Source organism: Stenella coeruleoalba (assembly GCF_951394435.1).
Source record: "Stenella coeruleoalba genome assembly, chromosome: 2".
Classification (NCBI taxonomy): Eukaryota; Metazoa; Chordata; class Mammalia; order Artiodactyla; family Delphinidae; genus Stenella; species Stenella coeruleoalba.
The window spans coordinates 8,525,326-8,546,954 of NC_137147.1; the positions used below are offsets into that span (position 1 = coordinate 8,525,326).

General features: G+C 52.8%; 1 protein-coding gene across 2 annotated transcripts in view; it reads right to left on the reverse strand.

Moving 5' to 3' along the window:
- The window catches only part of TUNAR (transmembrane neural differentiation associated intracellular calcium regulator), a 47,979-nt gene extending 26,700 nt beyond the window's left edge, over nucleotides 1-21,279 (reverse strand). Inside the window, exons 1-2 of one of the 2 annotated variants that reach the window (XM_079913471.1) lie at nucleotides 21,166-21,279; nucleotides 20,573-20,890 (exon numbers count right to left, since the gene is read on the reverse strand). In XM_079913471.1, the coding sequence (XP_079769597.1) occupies nucleotides 20,573-20,584 (12 nt within the window). In that variant the 5' untranslated portion in view covers nucleotides 20,585-20,890; nucleotides 21,166-21,279. The remainder of the gene's footprint in view (nucleotides 1-20,572; nucleotides 20,891-21,165) is intronic. The other variant, XM_079913472.1, reaches the window with a different exon arrangement.
- Between the last annotated feature and the right edge of the window lie 350 nt (nucleotides 21,280-21,629).

Genomic DNA, 21,629 nt, shown 5'->3' on the forward strand with positions numbered 1-21,629 from the left:
CATGAAAAGAGAAACAGCGGAGGCTCGAATGGCCTCCGGAGTTCAGGTTGGGGTGATGCAGGCCCTGGCTTGACTCTAGCCTGCCCCAGCCCCTTCTCAAAAGTCCCGGCTTTATTATGAACCAAACAGGGCAGGAGGTACCTCGTCCCAAAAGATGTGGCTGGAATGAACCTTGTCGCCCGAGACAGCCTCCAGTGGGCTCAGAGTGAGGCCTGCACACTTCCCTGAATTAGATGCGTCAGTCCAATCTCTGTTTCTCGGCTCTGCCTCAGTCTCCCATGAAACCCAAATACTTAGGCCCTGACACTCTGCCTGGCTCGTGCCAGTTCCCTCCTTTCATGAGCCTGGACTCTGAGTTAGGGAAGCAGAGGCTGGGTGGTGCCGGGGGACCTGCACACGTGCGGAGCCAAAGAGAAGACCGGCTTTGAATGGCGTCACTGGCATGTGAATGCCTCACTGGCAGCATGACCTTGAGAACATTTCCTAATCTCACTGAGCTTTTGCTTTCTCAATGATTCATGAATTTATTTAACAGATAGTTTACTAAGCACCTACCTGGGGCCAGGGACCACGCTAGGTGCACAAGGCACGATGCACGCATTCAAGGATTAGCAAGGAGAAGACACTTGGGGGTGGATGCTGTGATGGGAAAGCCCTGTGCGCTAGAGAAGCCAGCGATGTGGGACCACAGGCTGAGGTGGGAGCGGCCAAGGTCAGGGAGAAGGGGCTGCCCGAGGTGGTACCTAGCCAAGATTGAAACAGCGGCAAAAGCAAGAAAGTGCTCCAGAGGACACAAGAGAAGGCGTAAGGGCTCAAAGGAAGGAAAAACGGATGTGAAAGAAGTTCTGAAGGTTTAGGGCATAGAGTGGTAACGGGGAGGGAAGATTCCAGAAAACTCTGCCAGGAAGAGCAGAGGCTGAGTCCCTGAGGGTGCCTTGTATGGATTTGAGATCACTGCTAACATGCGATGATAATTCCCACTTTGTGGACATGTTGGGAGGCTTAGTGAACTGTGACCCTGGGGTGAGGGTTGACCCCTGGGACCTCGTGTGAGCCTGTGTTGGCAGCCACCCAGTAAAGCATAGTTGACCGGTTGACGTGACCATCCCACTGCCTGGATTTTGGCTTGCCTCTTCCTGCAGCAACTCTCCACTCCCCTGACCCCCACACACATTAACACACACGCACCGAATACAGGTCCACATGCGTGCTCTGCTGGAGCCCAGCTCTGTGGACACCGAGCCAGGCTGGGCTCCCAGCACTTCTCCCAGCAGGTCAAACCTGCCTGCACATCTGTCTTTCCCGCCCCAGGTCTGGCGTCCCACCCCTCCCACTGGCCCTTGTCAGGTCCCTGCATGTTTTGCCTAGAGCTCTCCCCTCCCCAGTTCTTCCTGCCTGGACTGCCCTCTTTCACGAGGCTGATTGCTACCCCTCCTCTAAAACACAGCTCAGAGTTTTCCCTCCCCAGGAAGCCCCTCTGATGAGCCTCTTCCAGCTTCAGTGCTGGTCCACACTCCCTGCTCTTACCTGGCCGACAGCATTTGTCACATCCCCTAGAGACACCACCGTCTGACCCGACTCCTAGAGCGGTGAGTCTGCCTGATCCGTCTCTGCCCTCGGCTCCAACCCAGCACCAGCAGAGAGGAGCTACAGGGCAGGGGTTACGCGTGGATGAATGGTCCACCCAGTGGGGATGCCACATAGCGCCCCAGCGACTCCAACAGAGGCCTCGGAATGAGGACACTTCGGGTGCCTGGATCCTCCCATCCTGCCTGTAGCGACCTCTGGACCTTGGCTGTATACCCTTGCAGTCCCATCAGCGGCTTGCTGAGGGGGACGGCAGGCAGGATCCTCTTTTTAGACCTCTTGAAGCTCCACAGGCAGAGAGAAGCAGGTCAACTGTTGGAAAAGCTTGTTCTTTCAGGCACAGCACGGCCTTAGGGATTTTTTAAAAAATGTAAAAACCTAACAATCTATATAGACCCACAGCTCAGCACCTGCAGAAGGTCATGGGCCTGATTCCAAACCTCCTTCCTCTGTCGACTGGGAACAGTTTATACCAAGAAAAAAAAATGTTTTGATGAGCACAAAGGCCACCAGAGGCCCCGCAAGGCCTGTCCCCCTCCAGCCTCGAGCCCGATCGTCTCAAAGCGGGACCGCCTCTCTCCCTCCTCTGCTCTCCGGCTGCCCGGAGTTAGACGGGGTCGGGGGAGCCCAGAGTCTGCTGGGCTCCAACAGGCATGAGTGTCTAATTTGTCCAATTCATTTAGTGGTCCCCAACCCCTTGCACAGATGCGGCACATAGCGTGTGTTCAACGACAGCTCATTAGCGGGAACTGTATCGTCTTGTCCCCAAGGAGAGGAGCTCTGACGAAATGGCATTTGCTTCACCCCAAAAGGACACCAAGTCCAAGGAGATGGGCTCTTTTCCCTGAAACACTCTCCCATCCCACTGGCCCTTTCTCCAGTGCCCACGGCCACTGACCCAGCTTGGGACCACCCGGCACTGGCTGCCCCTCTTCCCTCTTCCAGAAACCTGCTGCTTCCCCTGAGCAGAGTTTGCCCAGACTGTGCGTGGCAAAATCGGCTCTCTGCTTTGAATCAGCAGGAGCCAGGGTGTCTGTGGACCAGGCACTGTGCTAGTCCCACCACAAGCATCATGTCTGCAAGGCTGGGCCTTGGGCTGAACGATGAGTCAGGCCCAGCAGGGCAGGGCCGGGGCCCGGTAGTGGAGCCACGATCGGTCCAGGTCTCGCATCTCAGCCCTGGAGGCAGGGTCCGTGGGAGCTTTCAGCAGTACTGCTGCCCAGGCCACACCTCAGACTAGCTGAATCCCAATGCAAAGTGAGGGAGCCCAGGCATTTCCACATGCTCCCTGGGAAAAATGTCCTCCAAGGCAGCGGGGGCTGGGGACTCAGCACTCGGCACGTTGCCTCGGGCAACGGGTCTCCTCAACTGCGCCCGCGGACTACGCATCTGGCACTCTGCTGACTGCTGGCGGAGGCGGTGGTCTTTCAGGAGCATTCCCTGCCCTCAGGGAGCGTTCAGGCAACGTGGGGGATAAAGGCCACACGGAGGGTGAGGACAGATCCAAACCATCAGAGCCATAAGGAGCCGGTAGAGCATGACCCTTGCCCTGCTGGCCCTGGGCCACTCGGATTCTCCTCTGCAGCAAACTTTTTTCCTTAAACGGCCAGGCAGCCTCTATTTTCAGGTTTGCCAACCCCACGCCCACCCAGGTTGCCCCAGGTTCCCGTTTCCTAAGACCCTGAATTCCCATCCTACAAACCTAAATGTCCCAGGCTGCCTTCTGTGCTACCAATAGGACAGACTGCTTCTGCCCAGACTCCCGTGCTGCCCTCACCCCTGCCCGCCCTCTCCTCTTGGGTCTCCTCTAGCTCTCGGCAGAAGGCCTCTTATAGAATTCTCTAAAGGGTCCCTGCCTATGCTCCGCTCTCTGGTCTCCTCTAGTGACATGATGTTCCCACCTCATGGACCACAGTTGCTGCAGACTTGACAGATCTAGAGCATAACTCATCTGCATGTTTCCACTTGCAAATGCAAGAAGTTTCTACAGGGGACCAAACCCACCGTCCTTTCCTATGATCTGTTCCCACCGGGGCCACGTTACCACCCATCCCTGCGAGAGGAGCCACCTTTGACTATGCTCTGCTCTTCAGTCAAGTCCTGCCACTTCCTCCTTAAACATCCCCTGGATCATAACCAGAGTTGAGATTTTTCGAGTGTGTGGTTTTAATGAACATACGCGGGCTCATCGAATGCCGCAGCAGCCCTGCAGTGCACATGGAGTGAAGAGATTCGCCCTGGGGTGTCTCGGGGGCCCCAAATGCCTGCCACAGGGTGACTGAATTTGTAAATACATGGCAGCTGCCATGCATCCAAAGCTGTGCTGAAGGGAAAGCAGAGATGGCCAGACGTCCCTGCCCTGGAGATGTCTGTTAGCTGGCAGGGGAAAGAACCAGACGAGCTCGAACGTCTAAGCTCTGAGCCACCTCCCCAAACACAGCTGTCCCTCGGCCGCCCTGAAGTCAGTATGATACCCAGACCGAGCAAGGCGCCAGGTGCTGTCTGGAGCCCCAAGGAAGGATGCTACAGCCAGCCGGGAGCGACCATGCTCCCCAAACACGTAACATGCCCATGCTGCCACCCAGTCACTGCGTCCAGGCTCTGGCGGCATCCCAAACAGGTGCCAAAGCTGCACGGCCCACCCCCACGGGCGCTAAGCGGGCAGCAGCTGAGTTTTCGCACAGCGGCCAGAGGGATCCAGGGGCTCCCTGAGGGTATGTGCTGAGTCAACCTGAGAAGGGGACAGGTAAGACCCCCCACGGGCCGGAGAGAAGTGACTACTCATAGAACCTTCTGGTTGAGGACATGACATGGTCCACTAGAGACCCCGCCACCCAGGCAGTCTCTCAATGGAATGGGTTGAACTGTGTCCCCCAAAAGATATGTTCAAGTCCTAACCACTGGTACCCGTGACCTTCTTTGGGTCTCTGCAGATGTAAGCAAGTTAAGATAAGGCCATACTGGATGAGGGTGGGTCCTAAGGGACATCTGGATACAGAGAAACAGGACACACAGGGAGAACGTCATGTGAAGAGGTAGGCAGAGGTTGGAATGATGCAGCTATAAGCCATTGAACACCAAGGATTGCCAGCAACCACGAGAAGCCTGGAAGAGGCAAGGTTTTCCCCTACAACCTTCAGAAGGAGCTTGGCCATGCTGACACCTTGATTTCGGACTCCTGACCTCCAGATTACACTTCTGTTGTTTTGAGCCACCAGCTTGTGTTATTGTTACTGCAGCCCAGGAAACTAAGCATTCAGCAAGGACACATGACAAAGGAAAGCCCAGGTGAGAAAAACCCTCCCACTTGCAGGTGTACTGCATAACCACAGGGCTATGAACTTGGTAAGAAGTCATCCATCGGGGCGAGACTTGGCAGTACAGAGACCTTGGTCCACATTCCCGCTCTACCCGTGTGACCCGAGGCACGCTCCCAAGGTAGTCTAAGCCTTTTTCTTCATCTGTCATTTGGGGCCATGAAGCCCCGCCCACCCACAGAGCTGCTAAATTCGACCGTGCCCGTGATGGGCTTTACAAACAAAATCATTGTATGAATTACAACAAGACTCTCAGGGAAGAGGGTGGACATTGTTCTAAAGGCGGTGGTTTTCTCCAAGAAGGGAATTAACATTCAAAGTCGAGGTCACTCTCAAGGCTGCCCCCCAGGGAGGCGAAACCTTGGTGTAGCTGTTACACCAGAATGCATTTTCGGTAATCAGTCCATTTGCATCTCTCTGCATATGCCAAACATTTGCTTTATTTAAAAGTGTTTTCCAGCACAGATTTCTAATTGCAAATGTTGGTTCAACCTCCACATTACCAACAGACTGTCTTTTTACATCACAGACTGGCTGGTGCCGCTTCCCTGCACCCCAAGCTCGGCTGGCTCTGACTGCACAGTCTGGCCAGTCTGCCAGACCTGCATCCACACTCCTGTGTCCATCCCCTGCCTGGGGTGCCTCCTTCCCTCCTCTGGCCAATGCTTCCTTCTTGTTCTTCAGGAGTAAACACTTCTTTGGGGAAGTTTCCAGAGTCACTCTGTTAGTCTCTGAGCAGCTCGTTCATTCTGCTAGCTCACCCGTATCACAGGCTTGCCTCTGTTATAGATGGGACCCCATCCATCTCCTTCACCCGAAAGGACCCTTTTTTAGGAGTCAACAACCTGGAATCAAGTCCCGCTCCTTCTCTTGCTGTCTGTGCCACTCTGGACAACGCCCTGAGCTTCATTTTCTCCATCTCACAAGGGGGAGGCAGTGGGAGGCTGGGGATTAAATAGTGCACGGCAGGCTCTGAGCCCAGTGCCAGCACATACCAGTGTTTTGTTACTATGGGTCCACAGACCAGATCAGGTCTATGACCAAGGTCTTAGTTCTCTTAGGCAAAATGAAAACAAACCAAGAACAATGCATGGTGATTGGTTAATTAATTAGACTTAAATAAATGAATTAATGAAAAATAATTACTCTTTGAAAATTCCAGAAGTAGGGTTTTCCTATTTTTTCTTAATATTTATCATATGATGGTGGTAACAGAGGGCAGATTGGAATTTGACAATCTCATGCCAACTCCTCGATTAAACAAATTTCCCCACCTGTGTATACCAGAAGGCTGGCAACTGCAACCCTAAACCAGGAAATGGGGTAGTGAAACGCCACCCCCGCACGCCCGTCCTGGGGAACCTTCCCAATTACAGGTGAAGAGAGTCAGCTCTCCCCACGTGACCCCACCCACCCAGCCACAGCTGCTTAGAACAGAAGACCCCACCCAAGCCAGGCCACTTAGCTTTTCTCCTGGGAATCTAGGCCCCCAAGGAGATGGAGTGAGTTGTGAGGTCACACAGACACAGGGCTGAGGCTGTCATTTTGGGGTGACCATTACTGAGCCGTGTGCTCAGAGGAGTAGGAAGGGAAAAACAGAGTTGAGAGACGGGGGGAGGAGGGAGGGACCAGATGGTGAGACCTGGGGCTCCAGACAGCGGGCAAGGGAGACGTCCCGACAGCTGATCATGATTTTTCTGTGACCATTTCTCCTTTGCGAAGCCAGACTTCACTTCTGGCTTTACTTTTCATGAAATGCTGATTCCTTATCCACAATCTCCTAGTGATTATAATTCACGTGTTGACTTTTCTGTCTTTCTGCCCCTCTGGGTTCCATGAGGACAGACACCAGGTAGGACCTGTGGGCACACAGAAGCTACTCAATGAAAAGTCTCTGGATGGATGGAAGGATGATTATAAGCCTGCTTGGGGAGCAGGTGTTGATTCTTGCCACTCCATGTGCCAATCAAGATGCAGGACCTCCAGGGCTTCCCTGGTGGTGCAGTGGTTAAGAATCTGCCTGCCAGAAGACCTAAACAGACATTTCTCCAAAGAAGATATACAAATCACTAATCATTAGAAAAAGGGAAATCAAAACCACAATGAGATATCACCTCACACTGGTCAGAATGGCCATCATCAACAAATCTACAAACAATAAATGCTGGAGAGGGTGTGGAGAAAAGGGAACCCTCTTGCACTGTTGGTGGGAATGTAAACTGATACAGCCACTATGGAGAACAGTATGGAGGTTCCTTAAAAAACTACAAATAGAACTACCATACGACCCAGCAATCCCACTACTGGGCATATACCCTGAGAAAACCATAATTCAAAATGTCATGTACCACAATGTTCACTGCAGCTCTATTTACAATAGCCAGGACACGGAAGCAACCTAAGTGTCCACTGACAGATGAATGGATAAAGAAGATGCGGCACATATATACAATGGAATATTACTCAGCCATAAAAAGGAACAAAACTGAGTTATTTGTAGTGAGGTGGATGGACCTAGAGTCCGTCATACAGAGTGAAGTAAGTCAGAAAGAGAAAAACAATTACCGTATGCTAACACATATATATGAAATCTAAAAAAAAAAAAAAAAAGTGGTTCTGAAGAACCTAGGGGCAGGACAGGAATAAAGATGCAGATGTAGAGAATGGACTTGAGGACACGGGGAGGGGGAAGGGTAAGCTGGGACAAAGTGAGAGAGTGGCATGGACATGTATACACTACCAAACGTAAAATAGATAGCTAGTGAGAAGCAGCCGCATAGCACAGGGAGATCAGCTCGGTGCTTTGTGACCACCTAGAGGGGTGGGATAGGGAGGGTGGGAGGGAGACGCAAGAGGGAGGAGATATGGGGATATATGTATATGTATAGCTGATTCACTTTGTTACACAGCAGAAACTAACACACCATTGTAAAGCAATTATACTCCAATAAAGATGTTAAAAAAAAAAAAAGAATCCGCCTGCCAATGCAGGGGACACGGGTCCCAGCCCTGGTCCGGGAAGATCCCACATGCCGCGGAGCAACTAAGCCCGTGCGCCACAACTACTGAAGCCCGCGCGCCTACAGCCCGTGCTCCGCAACAAGAGAAGCCACCACAATGAGAAGCCCGCGCACCGCAACGAAGAGCAGTACCTGCTCGCCACAACTAGAGAAAGCCTGTGCGCAGCGACAAAGACCCAACGCAGCCAAAAATAAATAAATAAAACAAATAACTTTTGAAAAAGAATGTGCATTAAAAACAAAAGAGAGAGAGAAGTAGTGTCTGCGGAGGGAGGAGAGGGAAGGAGAGGAGGGGGAGGGAATGAGGGCAGGGAGGGTAGGTGCAGGCAGGCCTGACTTTTCCATCAGATGCAGGGGGCACAGGGCTCAAGACTCATAGAAACGTTTCCACTTCTTTTAAAATCAGAAGGAAAAAAATGAACTTTCACTTAGAAGAAAATGCTTTAATATATAACATTAAAATATTCATCTTGATATCAACTCAATCATGAGATACAACTTTTAATACTTGTTGAGGCAGAACTGTTCACGGAGGCGAACGTGCTACAGGGTCCAAGAAAGTGAGCAGAGGCCAGGGTGCGGGGGAGGGAGGCAGGGGGACGAAAGGGGAGGCGAGGTGGGGCATACACAGGGCCTGCGCCAGCACCTCTTTGAACCGAAAAGCAGACATCGTGCTCTTAGCAGCTTTGCTGGCTTCTTCAGGGAGCACACCTGAAAGGTGGACAGGAGGGTGCCGGGGTTTAGGGAGCTCCGGTTTCCCACAGAGCAAGGTGGTCAGTGTTTACAAATGTCAGGGGGGTGGCCGGATGTGCTCAGGATCCTATCGCCTGGGTCACACCCTTACTCTGCCGCCTACCAAAGTCCACCCCCTGTACAAGCCACCTATGCTCTCCATGGTGGCTTAAAACATGCCCCAAATTCTGCAACGCCCTTCCCATCAATGTGGGCTCCCATGTGGGCAGCCTTAGTAATTTGTTTCTAAGGGACAGAATATGCCGGAAGTGATGCTGTGTGATTTCCAAGGCTTGGCCATAAAAGGCGATACAGACGGCCCTCCCACACCTCCCTCCCTCTTGGGACGTGTGCACTGGAGCCCTGAGCCACAATGCAGGAAGTCCAGCTGGCCTGGCCCACCTTGCTGGAGACAGAGGCTACACAGAGATCCGAGGAGCCCCAGCGGTACAGCCCCCCACACCCCCAGGCTGTGTGCGTCCTCCTGGGCCAGGTACCAGGCATGGAAGTGAGGAAGCTTCTGGATGATTCCAGCCACAGCCACAACCTGACTGTGATCTCACAGGCCTTCAGCAAGAACCACCGAGCTGAGCCCAGGCGGCCCCTGGACTTAAAGGATCACTAGTGTTTGAAGCCACTACTTGGAGGTGTTTCGTATGCAGCAATAAATACTCTCTAAGCCTTAGTTTCCCCATCTGTAAAATGGGAATAAGAAAAGTAACTGCTTTATTGAGCTCAGATTCAATAAACTAGCCCATGGAGAGTACTTATTTAGCACAAAGTCTCCACCCAGAGTAAGCACCTAGTATATAAAAGCTATGATTATCACTAATTGTTATTATTACGGCCATTGTACAGAAGAGAAAACAAGGTCCAAAAAGGCTAAAGCAAATTGCCTAAGAATCGCACAGTGAGTTAGATGCTCCATGGTTTGACTCTGAAAACAGGTTCAACTAAAACACGCATGCCCCCCGGAAGAGGGTGTGACAGTAATCAAAATCTCACTGAAGAACCTGCCATTCCCATCTGGAAGGGGCTAGGTCCTTGACCAGAAAAACAGAGGGACTGAGGTCAGACACTCTGAATGTCTTCAGAATATTCACACTGCCCACCTGCGTGGCACCCGTACATTTTCTAAAACATTTAGCCTCCCTCCACGTGAGGATGGTATTTTTTAGCTCTGCTCTACTCTTCCATTATAAATAAGTGTAAATAAGGTGATGAAACCTACGGAACCTGCCAGCAGGTAGATCACCTCTGTCCCAAGCTGCCATGACATACGGGCCTCGCAAGATTATTTATCTAAAACATACATTTACCAAGTTTGGGGGTAATAAACTGGGAAAGTTTGCAAACAATTCCTTCATGTTCCTGAGGGCTGTGATGGACGCAGTTCACGAACGGGAACTGTACTTATATATCTGCCTAATGAAGCCTTGAAGGTTTTACTGTTGTGAAGTCAGCCGGCAGGACTGACATCCATCAACTTCTCACGCATTCGGGAGAACCTCCTTGATAAGGCGAAACACAGCCAGGAGAGCCGGGTTGCTCCAGAAGCTCAAACAGATCCCTTTCCACGTAGCACCCCTGACTCAGCCACTAAGAGGCCTGGAGCCACTCCTACTGCTAAGCGAGCTCTGTCCCTGGCGCTGGGGATGCAGGAACAGACAGCTGGGAGGAGACAGAGACACCGATGAGGATGCCGATGGCGGTTTGGGCTGGACTCGGGTACATCCAAGGAGCTTGGAGAGTCTGGGTGGCAGGCTTTCCTGGATAACTGGTGGGGCTTTTCATGATACCCTGAGCTCCAAACGGACCTCAGCCTCAGTTCTTCCCATGGCCAGACGCTGAGAAGCATTCTGATTTGCTCTGATACTGTTCTCTCCTTGCATCAAACACCCACACAAGCTTCACAAACGAGCAAGTGAGGAAAGGGCCAGAGATCCAGGGGTATTCCCAGCCCCCTCCAATTCTGGTCGCCCAGGACCCTGGCTCTGGGCCTGGCTTCCAAGAGGAAGGGCAAAGGAACAAGGAGAAAGCCACATCCTCTGCGACTGGTTGGGGACAAAGCGGTGTGAGCACAAACTGTCCATTTCCACGTGGACTTGCGCCAACACTGGGCACTGGCCAGCTTCAAAGATCATGACCAACTCCAGAATGACTTGATGCCCTGTTGGGTTCCAATCCCACTGTGTGACCTTGGGCCAGTTGCTTCGCCTCCCTGGGCCTCGATTTTTTATCTATAAATGGGGCCATTGGGAGGGTGGCGCTGCATCCCTCCCCCGAGCCCACATTCTGGGGTGATGAGGCCCCCAGCAGGCGGCAGCTCTTCAAACTGCCCAGGATGCTTTGCCCTTGGCATGATTTTGCAGTCAGCCTGTCCTAAAGAAGGCTCTTTTCCAGGGCCGAACTCCCCAGAAACAGCTAAGAATTTGCCCACTGGCCTGTGGAACACGCCTTTTCTCTCCCTCTCCTTCTCTTAGCAATGAGAAGGTACAGGACCCCTGGGACCCTCTTCCTTTGTCTGCCCCACTGGCTCTGCAGAAGTCACCCATCCCACCGAGCATGTTGATTTCAAAGTTAACGATCAGAATGGCATGGGCTTTGCTTCCTGAAACTGACCCCTTTCCCGCCCACCGAGCCCGTTGCTGGGGGAAGCTCAGGGAAGCTGGCCGGGGAACGCATGCCCTGGATTCTCTCCGCTGTGTTTGTAGGTCTGGGAGCATTGTTTTTAGGCCAGGAGCAGCCTGAATGCATTTGCAGAGGTGCAGGGAGACCCACGGCTCAGTGAATCAGGCTGGGACACTGCCTGCTCCACTTCCCGTTGGCCGGAGTCCACGACGGCTGGGCAGCAAGTGCTACAGCCAATGGCCACCTCGCTTCCCCTCCGAGCCCCACAGGGTCAGTGGAGCTGGGGTCTGGGCAGCGGGGCCTGGAGGATCACTCAACAGATACAGAGCAGTAGACACAGGGCAATCAGAGAAACAGGGCCTGGAGGTCATGCCCCAGACAGTCACACTCATCCTGCACAGACGATGCCTTATTTTCATACACCTTTTAATACATGTATACCTTTTACACACCTTCACCATAATACAGCCGAGCAGGAAGCAGGACCACCAGCTGTCTTGTTAAAGCCCACACCCTCACGCAAGCACTTCCCACGGCTCCATCACCTGCGCGACACGGCACACTCCTTAACCCGGCACTCCAGGCCCACTCCCGCCGGGACAGGACTGGCGCACCTCTGCTCCAGCAGCCCGACGCTACAGCCCCGCACCACCTGCTCACCCACCCCTGATGGTCTGGCCTCTGCACATGTGCTCACACTCTCCCTCCTGCCCGGAATGCCTTTCGCCCTCATCTCTGCTTGACAAATTCCTACTCATCTCTCAAGACTCATGCTCCCACCCTCCCCCATCCAAAGCCATCGTTCCCACCTTTGCCTTCTCGGGGCACGTGAACCACTCTAATTAGCTACAGGGTCGTTACACGTTTCCCCGACTGTCTCGGGGTCCATTGAAGACAGACAGCATCTTTTTTTCCCTTTATCCCCACACCATCCTACCTGATGGCCTCTCAGTGACGGCCTGGTCCATGTGTCCCCTGCAGGAACCTGTAAGATGGATGCTAAGAGTGAAAATGGTTCTTTCCACGAGATTCAAGGAGAAGCACCTACCATGTGCAGGACACAGCAGGGCCTGAGGTTTTCATGGCCTTTTTCGTACGATACACTGCCAGGCAGGCTGGCTTCAAGGGACCCTGAACTAGTGCCATGTGTTGACTTGTCTAAGACACGGTTTATGTCTTAAATCTCTATACCAGCTTATGCGGTCAGGTCTCCTTGGAAGCGAATCTTACGAGATGGTCCATCTCTCCCTCCTACCCAGCACGCACTCAATATTTCTGAGATCGGTTTGCTTCAGCCAGGCCCCAGGAGAGCCACTCCTGAAAAACAGGCCAGAGCTCCTCTTCCCCGGTGGGAGAAGACACAGGCCAGAAGACTGTGGTCCAGGCCTCCCTGTTCCATCCGTATGAAAGCAAGAGCCAGAGTTGGAGACGAAACCAAGCAGACCCCAGAGCCGCTGCGTCTCCCGTGTACGGCAGGCCTGCAATGATGCCTGGACATAGCTGTCGCTCTGGGAATGTTTGTGGACGGAAGAGGAGGGACGGCAGGGCCCCCAGGGTTAACTGTGGCTGAAGAAACATCCAGCCTAAGGGAGGGGATCGGGGTCTTTCTAGAAGATTCCTCTGAAAGAGATCTCCAGGCCCACTTCAGTGATCCCGTCCAGTGATGACTCCCCCCATAATATGGTGCTCTGAATTAAAGGGCTGCTCCTGAAACAGCATGTACTTGGTGGAGGGCCTGGAAGCTGAGACTGGCCCCAGTGAGCATGAGAGCATCCGTCCGTAGAGAGTTTCAAAGCAGTGGGGAGACAGAGAACAGCACCTCCTCAGGGCTGTTCCCCACCGGCCGAGCCCCCTTCCTTGTCAGTCCCCAGGTCCCATGGGCTCATGGAGAGTGACAGGGCTCTCGGGCAGCTGTGTGGGTTTCAGGAACGGCACGAAGCCGGTGTGGCTAGAAGGGGAGAAGCAAGGGGAGATGGCAGGAGCGGAGGTCGGACCCAGGGCCAGATCGTGCAGGGCCCTGGAGGCCTTCCCAAAGTCGTTGGCCATTGCTCTCAGGGACACTGGCGAGCTCTGAGCTCTGAGCAGAAAAGGTCATGGTCCTTTAGAAAGCTCCCTCTGGGGGCCACTGGAAAGCAAACTGTAGAGGGCAGCAGGGAAGCAGAAAGAGAATGGCTTGGGTGGAGGTGGGGGGAGTGGCCAGCATGGGAGGCGGCGCCACATTCTGAGTGTTTTGGAGCAAGAAGGGGACGAGTGATTAACTACCTAGAAGAATCTGGTTCTCGCATTTTTATTGCTCCTGAGAGAAGAATTACTGGGAGGGTGCTAAAAATACAGATTCTAGGCCCCTACCCTCTGAGGTTCTGACTCAATAGGTCTGCCACGAGGCCCAGGAATCTGTATTTTAGCAAGCTCCCCGGATGCTTCCACGGAAGTGGTACCTGGATCCCTCTTGGGAAAAAACCCTGCATGACTCAGTCCTTGCACTTCACAGCCGAGGGAAGCCAGTGGAGGGCCAGAGTGGGGCTGAGGCTTGTCCCCAGGTGCCCAGGTGAGACAGGGCTGACAAGCAGGCCCCCTCACTCCCAGGCTGGGCTCTCCTCACTGGCCTCCTTGCTCCGCTGCAGATTTGGGATGGGCCCTAAAGGGCAGTGGTACCGTCCCAGGCCTACAGGAACAGAAGCCATGTGTGGATACACTGCAGCTGTCTGTGGTCCACCACTGCAGCCCCAATGCCCTGCAGTGCCTGGAACAGAGCTGGTGTTCACTGAATCTTTGTTCTACTGTTGACAATCAACACCTGTCCGATGGAAGAACGACCCCAGTGATCACCAGTGATCAGGCAGGACCAGAGAGGCACACCCAGTGGAGGAGATAGCATCATGCCTGGAGAGATGGACAGAGCAGCTCTCCAATTCCACAGGGATACCTGGAGCAGGCTTATGACAACTTCAGCACCTGTACGACATTTTCGGATGGGTGTTGATCTTGTCGGTAACACTGAGAAAAGTCTCAACAGTCCCTTCTAGAGAACAAGTGTATTCTTCTATCCTGCTTTCTGGGTGGAGAACACGGGCTTCCACTTCTACCTTTAATGTTTAACACTGCAAAGCCGGGCTTACTTTTTCAGAAGTTTTCAATAAAGCCCTCTCAGCAAGTGAACTGGGACTACATGCACTCATAAATCACTTTCCGCTTATTCATGATGCTGTCAAAGCACATTCACTTTATTTAAAAACAGAAGACTTGTCAATAGGATCATTAAAAGATGACTGCCGGGCTTCCCTGGTGGCGCAGTGGTTGAGAGTCTGCCTGCCGATGCAGGGGACACGGGTTCGTGCCCCGGTCCAGGAAGATCCCACATGCCGCGGAGCGGCTGGGCCCGTGAGCCATGGCCGCTGAGCCTGCGCGGCCAGAGCCTGTGCTCCGCAACGGGAGAGGCCACAACAGTGAGAGGCCCACGTACCGCAAAAAAAAAAAAAAAAAAAGACTGCCATTATCATCCATCTTCTGAATGAAAAGGAAGCAAGAATCTTTGGGGGGGCAGGGCGGGTCACACAGAGGCCAACGTAACTTGAGTGGCTTATCTGTGGCAGAACGAAACGGTCTTGGTCAGGATCCCAGACTATATTAGCAGACATAGGCTCAAAACCTGGGATGATGGAAAGACAGGAGGCCCTGGGCATTCCTTATGTGTGCTTCTGCTTGGGGATGCTAAAGGAGGCATAGAGAGTGGCTCATCACAGTTTGTTGAGAAACTGAAGTGAGAATACACAGAGCCTCCCGAACACCCCACCTGACCTGTGATTCTGGTTTCCGTGATGTCGAGTGCAGAAGCGTTCCGCCTAGCAAATGCTAAGGCGAGCCCTCGACGTCCACCAGAAGGGCCTGTAAGGGTGCAGGCTTTCAAACCCACGTAGAGTCTCATTTACACTCGTCACAAGCCACATACAAAGACGGCATGAAACATATAAAATTCTTTAGTAAATTTAGGAAAATTCTGTGCTTCTCAATGCTGGAAATGGGTGTTAAATCATTTCTACTTACTAGGCCCCAAATAAGTGTTCACAGGAATCACAAATCAGAGGCCAGGGACTTCACGGCCTTCTTGCCTAACTGCCGATGCCTCTGTATGGCCACTTCTGCATTCTCTGCCGTTGACTAGCCAAAGGTACTAAAAATCTGGCCCAGAACTGAAGCTACCAGGAATCTGTTCTCTCAAGGCTTGGGAGCAAAGGGTACAAACTCTACAGGTCTCACTAGGGACATGCAATGTAATTTATCATTCACTAGGGACATGCAATGTAATTTCTCATTCACCACATCGAAAAATTGTGCTGGTTGCTAAGATGTTTTGGTGTTTTACAGATGACAGGTGAATCACAATCGAGTTTTCCAACTCATTCTGTCTGCTTTTTCTCATTAATCACCTTCCATGAAACTCGAAGCTCTTGGCACAGAAGCCATTCGGGAATCCAGAAGAGGTGGTGGGAAGGTCCTTTTTGTTAAGACATCACTCCTATGACATGGGCAAGGCCAGCATCAGAGCTAGAAGGAATTTAAACTGCTGGCGAAGACAGCCAGCTTAGTATCTTTACTAGAATGTAAGGAAGGGTGATTTCAATGACTTCCCTTTACCCTCTGTAAATTGTGTGTTGCAGACAGGATTCTGGAATCTTCTGTCCTGGGTACGGATGATAGTCATCCAGATTTGTAGAGCTATCAGCAAAGACGGCAGCAGCTACGCTAGCGTGGGTGGACTTCCGCAGGCTCCACGAAGTATCTGCTGTTACGGCATCTCTATTTGGGGGCTTGAAAAGTTCTTGAAACTGACAATTCCTCCTCTAAGTCCTGGAAACTCTTAAGAGCTATAGGTGAACCTTTAAGTTCCTGCATCTGCGCCTTCTACTTCTTTCTCTAGTTTGCTGTCTGGGGAAGGATTAACCCGTGGCATGCTGGAAGAGGAGTCACGCTCTTTCCGAAAGCTTCTGTTACATAACTTTTATTCTGCGTCCCTTTTCGCGAGGTGCAGGCTGGCAACGCCTTCCAAAATATCCCACGTGCCAGCTTGTGATCACTTCCCATAGAACCCAGGGTGACATGGCACCTAAGGAGTTATTTTAGCGTCCCCCGAAGAACTACCAACGCTAACCCTGGTAGGGTAACACTTGGCTTATTTCTGAGTATCTTTCAACTCTAATACATTCGACATAGAGTTCAAAGAAATCCAACATTTTGGATTCAGGAGTCTCTCAAGAACGACATCACCCCCATATGTCATATACATCAAATCTTTGGCATGCCCTCTCTGTGCCATACTGTTATTTAAAATTTGGGGAAGAAGGACAGGGTTCGATTTCCAGACACACTGCAGCATCAGTGGACATGAAGTGTGGCAGGTAAGGGAAGGATGCTTTCAACCCCAGCAGAACGCACTTGAAATCGTGCTTGTTTCTGCCATTCAATAACCGTGCGACTTCGAGCGACGCGCTTCAGCTCTCCAAGCTCAGGCTCCGAATCTAGAACAAGGGTTCGTAAGATCTACTTTGCAGAGCCGGCGGGACAAAATGTTTAAGGACTGGTGGTTCCTTTCTCCCACCCTCTTTATCTGACGATGACTGCAGCTTCGCTAGGAAACCTGACCTCTGACCACAGACTATTTAAAGTGTGACAAGTAAGTCTGCCCAGAGAACCCGGCAAAAACACCACTGCCAAATCTACGCACTTCTCACCATTTTTCAGCTTCAGCTGAATTCAAGGCTCTAATTAAAGTACTTTCCATTTTCAAAACAACTGCAAACAGTAATTACATACTTCCCCTCCTACCTTCCAGGAACAGCCTAAGACTACGGCGAAACCTCCATGTCCCCTGGACCTCGAGCTATAAAGCTAGATGTGACACTTCTCCTACCCCGTTGACCCAAATTACATAGTGGCTCCCGCCGCATGGACCCTAGAGAGGGTCCTGGCTCAGCCCTCTCCGTTGTGTGCCAAGATGCCACCCGCAAGGTGCCATGATGGGAAAGCTGGCATTATTGCCTTTAAGATGAAAAGTTCTTTCATCACACAGGGTAGAGTCCCCGCTTAGGATAATCAATACACTTTTTTACAATGACCAGTTCTTTACTGTTTATACAGATATTTAATTGAAAATGTTATGTAACCTCAAAGTACAGGGCACTCTGGAGCTATTAATAACCAGCTACATCCAGATTCCGAGGACTCTTCGGGCTTAGAGTTGGAGGGGGTCTCCTGGCACTGATGTACACACATGCACATGAACACAGGGACACATACAAACATACACACTCATTGCACAGATGTAAATGAAGACCCCAAGAATGGAGATGACTTATCCAAGGTCACAAAGCCAATTCACAGCAGAGGCAAGAATAAATCCCAGGTCTCCTGGCCTCTGGAGGATGTTCCTCTTAGAGAAAAGGAACACACCCCATAGGTACCTGCGTACATCCTCAACACTGCACAAACGCTGCAGCATCCGAAGTGGGTTCTCACAATGTGGGGCTTGTCAGCTCTGATCAAAAGACTTCCTGGTCTAGACTCCCGAGTTAGAAATGGGATGCCCACCAGGGAAACGTCTCATTGTTGTCATTCATTTGTGATGCATACCCCTCCTGCTCTCCCAAGAGAAACATGAGGCACCTAGAATATACCTGAACGTGAGACCATTATATATGGTGTGGAAGAGGTCAGGTTTAGCAATCTTCCAGAAAAGAAGTGGGTTGAAGACAAAACAGAATCGAAAAGGGAGACTTTTTTTTCTCAATTGCACACTTTCACGCCAGGAGGGTAAAAAAGAGCAAAAAATAAGAGAGAACTGATGCATTAAAAACTGACTATGAGGAACAGGAGTCATATTTTTCTGTGGAATCAGGCTCTGGGTAGCAATAGTACGATATGTGACATAAAAACTGTTCTCTCATAATTACATCATCATTTCCAAAAGTAACTTCATGAAGATTGTTTCTCTGCCTTCATTTTTATTCAAAACCTCACCCGTCAGTCATGCGGAGCTAAAACACACAATGCTGGTAGATTGATATGTCCACACAAGATGCCTTACTCGCCATTCACAGACCCCATGAGCTTGTCAAAAATGAAAGCTTTGCTTTGGTTCCGTAAATATCAAACAGTCCTAAGACCCGCTGGGAGCACAGCTTCTGGGAAAAAAAGGTGGGCCGTGCCCGTTTCATTTGAGATTCAGTAACACTTTAAAAGGTTCATTGATCCACATCTTTAAAAGATCTATAACAACCCCATTAAGTGCCCACAGGGCAAGTTGATGAATTTAGCTGTAATTACAGGCAAAGACCAAGTCAGGGTCTAAACCTCCTAGTGGCCCCCCTTTCTTGTGACAGTCCCTCTATTCCTGCTGAGACAGGCTCCACCCTTCCCTGATATAATCAGCAAACAATGGAGAGAGGAGAGTCTAAAAATCACTTTATTTACTTGCTTTAATTGTTTAGGCGGAGAAGGTTTTACCTATGCAGCTATGACAGTTTCTTTCTGAAAGGCACAGGCAGGCTCACCAGCTGGTCACTTTCGAGCCAGCTGGACATCTAGTTGATGCGTTGTATTTCATCAGTTCTTAGGGGTCAATGTCATCTCTCCAAATGAAATGCCTAACCTGTCCCATGAACCCAATCCGGCACGTTGGGACATTTTATAGCCACCATGCTTTAGCCCAATAAATAATCCGCTAAAGCACTGCCCGGGCTTCACCTCCTTTGGGTGGAACCTGAATTTTGCAGCTCCCTCGGGCACCATATCCTCCTCTTGGAAATCAACAACCTATTTGATCAACAAGCTATCTTTCCAAATGTGTGGGTCTGATCAGCTCTCACCCCCTAGCTCCGGCCTGTAACCCCCTCTTCTGCCACTCGAAGAATCCCTTCACTGGAAGGGATCTGAGAGTTCATCCAGTGTGACCCGTCATTTCACTGACAGGGAAACCGATGGCCTTTCCCTGTACTGACACCAACACTGTCCGAGTTCCGCAGACCACCAAGCTCAACGCTTGGTGACTCAAGCGAGTAAACAAGCCCCTCGGACCAGGACCAAGTGATTCCGCGTGGCTTTCCCTTTCAGGGTCGACCTAAATGCACTTAAGCAAACAGTTAAGAGCTACACAACCAGAGAGTTGGGGGCAAGCTAAGGCCTCCTGTCTGCATTAACCTCCCCCCTCCTTTTCTTCTGGATTGAGATGTGGGAAGTTCTGCTGACATGGAAGGTTGGCAAATTTGAACCAAGATAAAATTTCGGGCAGGGCTGGTTCCTACACAGTGGCCATCTGGGATCAGCCTGTTAAGTAACCATCTCTAAGACGTACACAACCAGGGGCACGAGCTTTGATTAGCCCTCACACCACAGAAGGGTCTACGACGTGGTTCTGAGACCGAGCGTGTGCTGGGCACACACAGCATAGAGGAGGCACACAGGAGGATCTGAACTCTGCCCTTTCCAACCTTGAAGAGGCCTGGGAGAAACAGAATCCCAGGAAAGAGAGCACCCAGGGGAACATATCCTCCTCCTACCTGAACAGAAGTGGCCACGCACTTACAGTTCACATGAGGGTGAGCAGCTATGTGATGGAGGGATGGACAAAAAAATTAAAAATACATGCTACCAGCAATCTATTTCATCCAAGCAGATACTCATCAGCACAAGTCTTTTCACACACACGCAGTAACTCCAGACGGAAGCAGTTAGTAGAAGAAATGGGACAGGTGTGTTTGTTACAAAAGGATCAGCTCGAGGGAGAGGTGGAAACAGCACCCTGGTTTCCAATCCTGGTCTCCCTGGCTTGCGCTTCCTGGCCCTGTGACCTTGATTAAGTCATTCAGCCTCCCTGGGCCTCAGTTTCCTCAACTGAGCCAGAGAATAAGGGGAACGCACTTCCTCTGGTGGTCTGGAGACACACTACCCAGCACAGCCTGGACACCAGTTTCGAGGTCACTATATACGAGTCGTCTCCCTCCACAAATGAAGCGTCTGAACCCAGGTTGCATATAGCATTATCGAGACCAAACAGGTCTCCTCCTGCCTGCGTGTCAAGCCCGCATCTGCCTCCCTGATGGCCCGGGAAAGCACCAGGTCTCGAAGGCGCCCGGGCAGTTCGGCCTCTAGGCAGGGTCTGGGGAACAGGAGAATCCAGGGGTTCAGTAAGAAATCCCACAGGCTGTAGGTGGGGGCCGAGCAGGGGGCTCGGAGGCAGCCTCTGGGGCCGTGAGAAGGGGCTTTGTTTCCGCGGCGGAGGGCCTGGCTTACCGAGCAGCGCATCCGGAGGCGGGCGGGGGGCGCGCGGGGCACGCAGCAGAGCCACAGCCTGGCCCGGGCCCGGGGTGCCTGAGCCGGAGGAAGGCGAAGAGGAGGAGAAAGAGAAGGCTGCCGCCGGCTCCTGCCTCATTCTCCCGGGCAGCGCCGATCCGCTGGCCGCTGCCAGCTGGGGCTGGCCGCCGGGCGCCGGACCCCGCGCGCGCGGCTCATGTCCCGGTCCGCCGCTGTCGAGGTGTGCGCGCAGCCGGGTAGTCTCCGGGCGGCGCCCCGGGGCTCCTCATGCCCCGCGCCGGGGCTCGGCAGGAGGACCTCGGAGAGGCAGCGCGGAAGAGAAGAGAGGAAGAGAGAGCGTGAGAGCGCGCAGAGCTGCGCCCCGCGGGTCCAGGGGTGGCAGGCACCCAGCAGGACCGCGCCGCCCCACCTACCGCACCGCTGAGCCCCGCGCCGCGCGCCCGCCCAGTGGGGCGCGGAGCCCCGGAAACTTTAGCACTTGGCTGGTCCGGCGGCCGTGGTGGCGGGAGCTGTCCCGGTCTTCCCGCTCCCCCTCCTCCCCGCCCCAGCCCCGACCCCCGAGAGCAGCTTACCGGCGGCGACGGCGACCGCGACAGTGGGGCGCCCACTCTGCCGCGCGCAGAGCTGTGCGCACCGGCCGGGAAGAAGGAAGGGGCTGGCTGCGTCGGGGTCCCTGCAAGGGAGGGGCACCTCGGCGGCGGCGAACCGCGCGGGTTAAGGCGTCCTGGGAGGAGGGGGCGGGCCAGCCTGGTCAGCAGGCCCGGACAGGGAAGGGTCCCTGCGCCCCCGGACCCCGCTCCGCAGCGCAGCTGCTGACGACACGCCCGGGCTTCCCCGGCCCCGGGTCTGCGGAGCCCGCCCTGTTACCTAGCGACTCGCTCTGGGGAGCCCACGCTGACTCGCACTACTAGCGGGGCTGCGGCAGCCGAGGGGAGGGGAGGGGAGGGGAGGGGAGGGGAGGGGGAGCTCCGGAGGTGGGGGAGGGCGGGTGGCTGCAGCCGGAGCTCCTCCTTCTGCTTCCCCCTCTGCGTTGGGG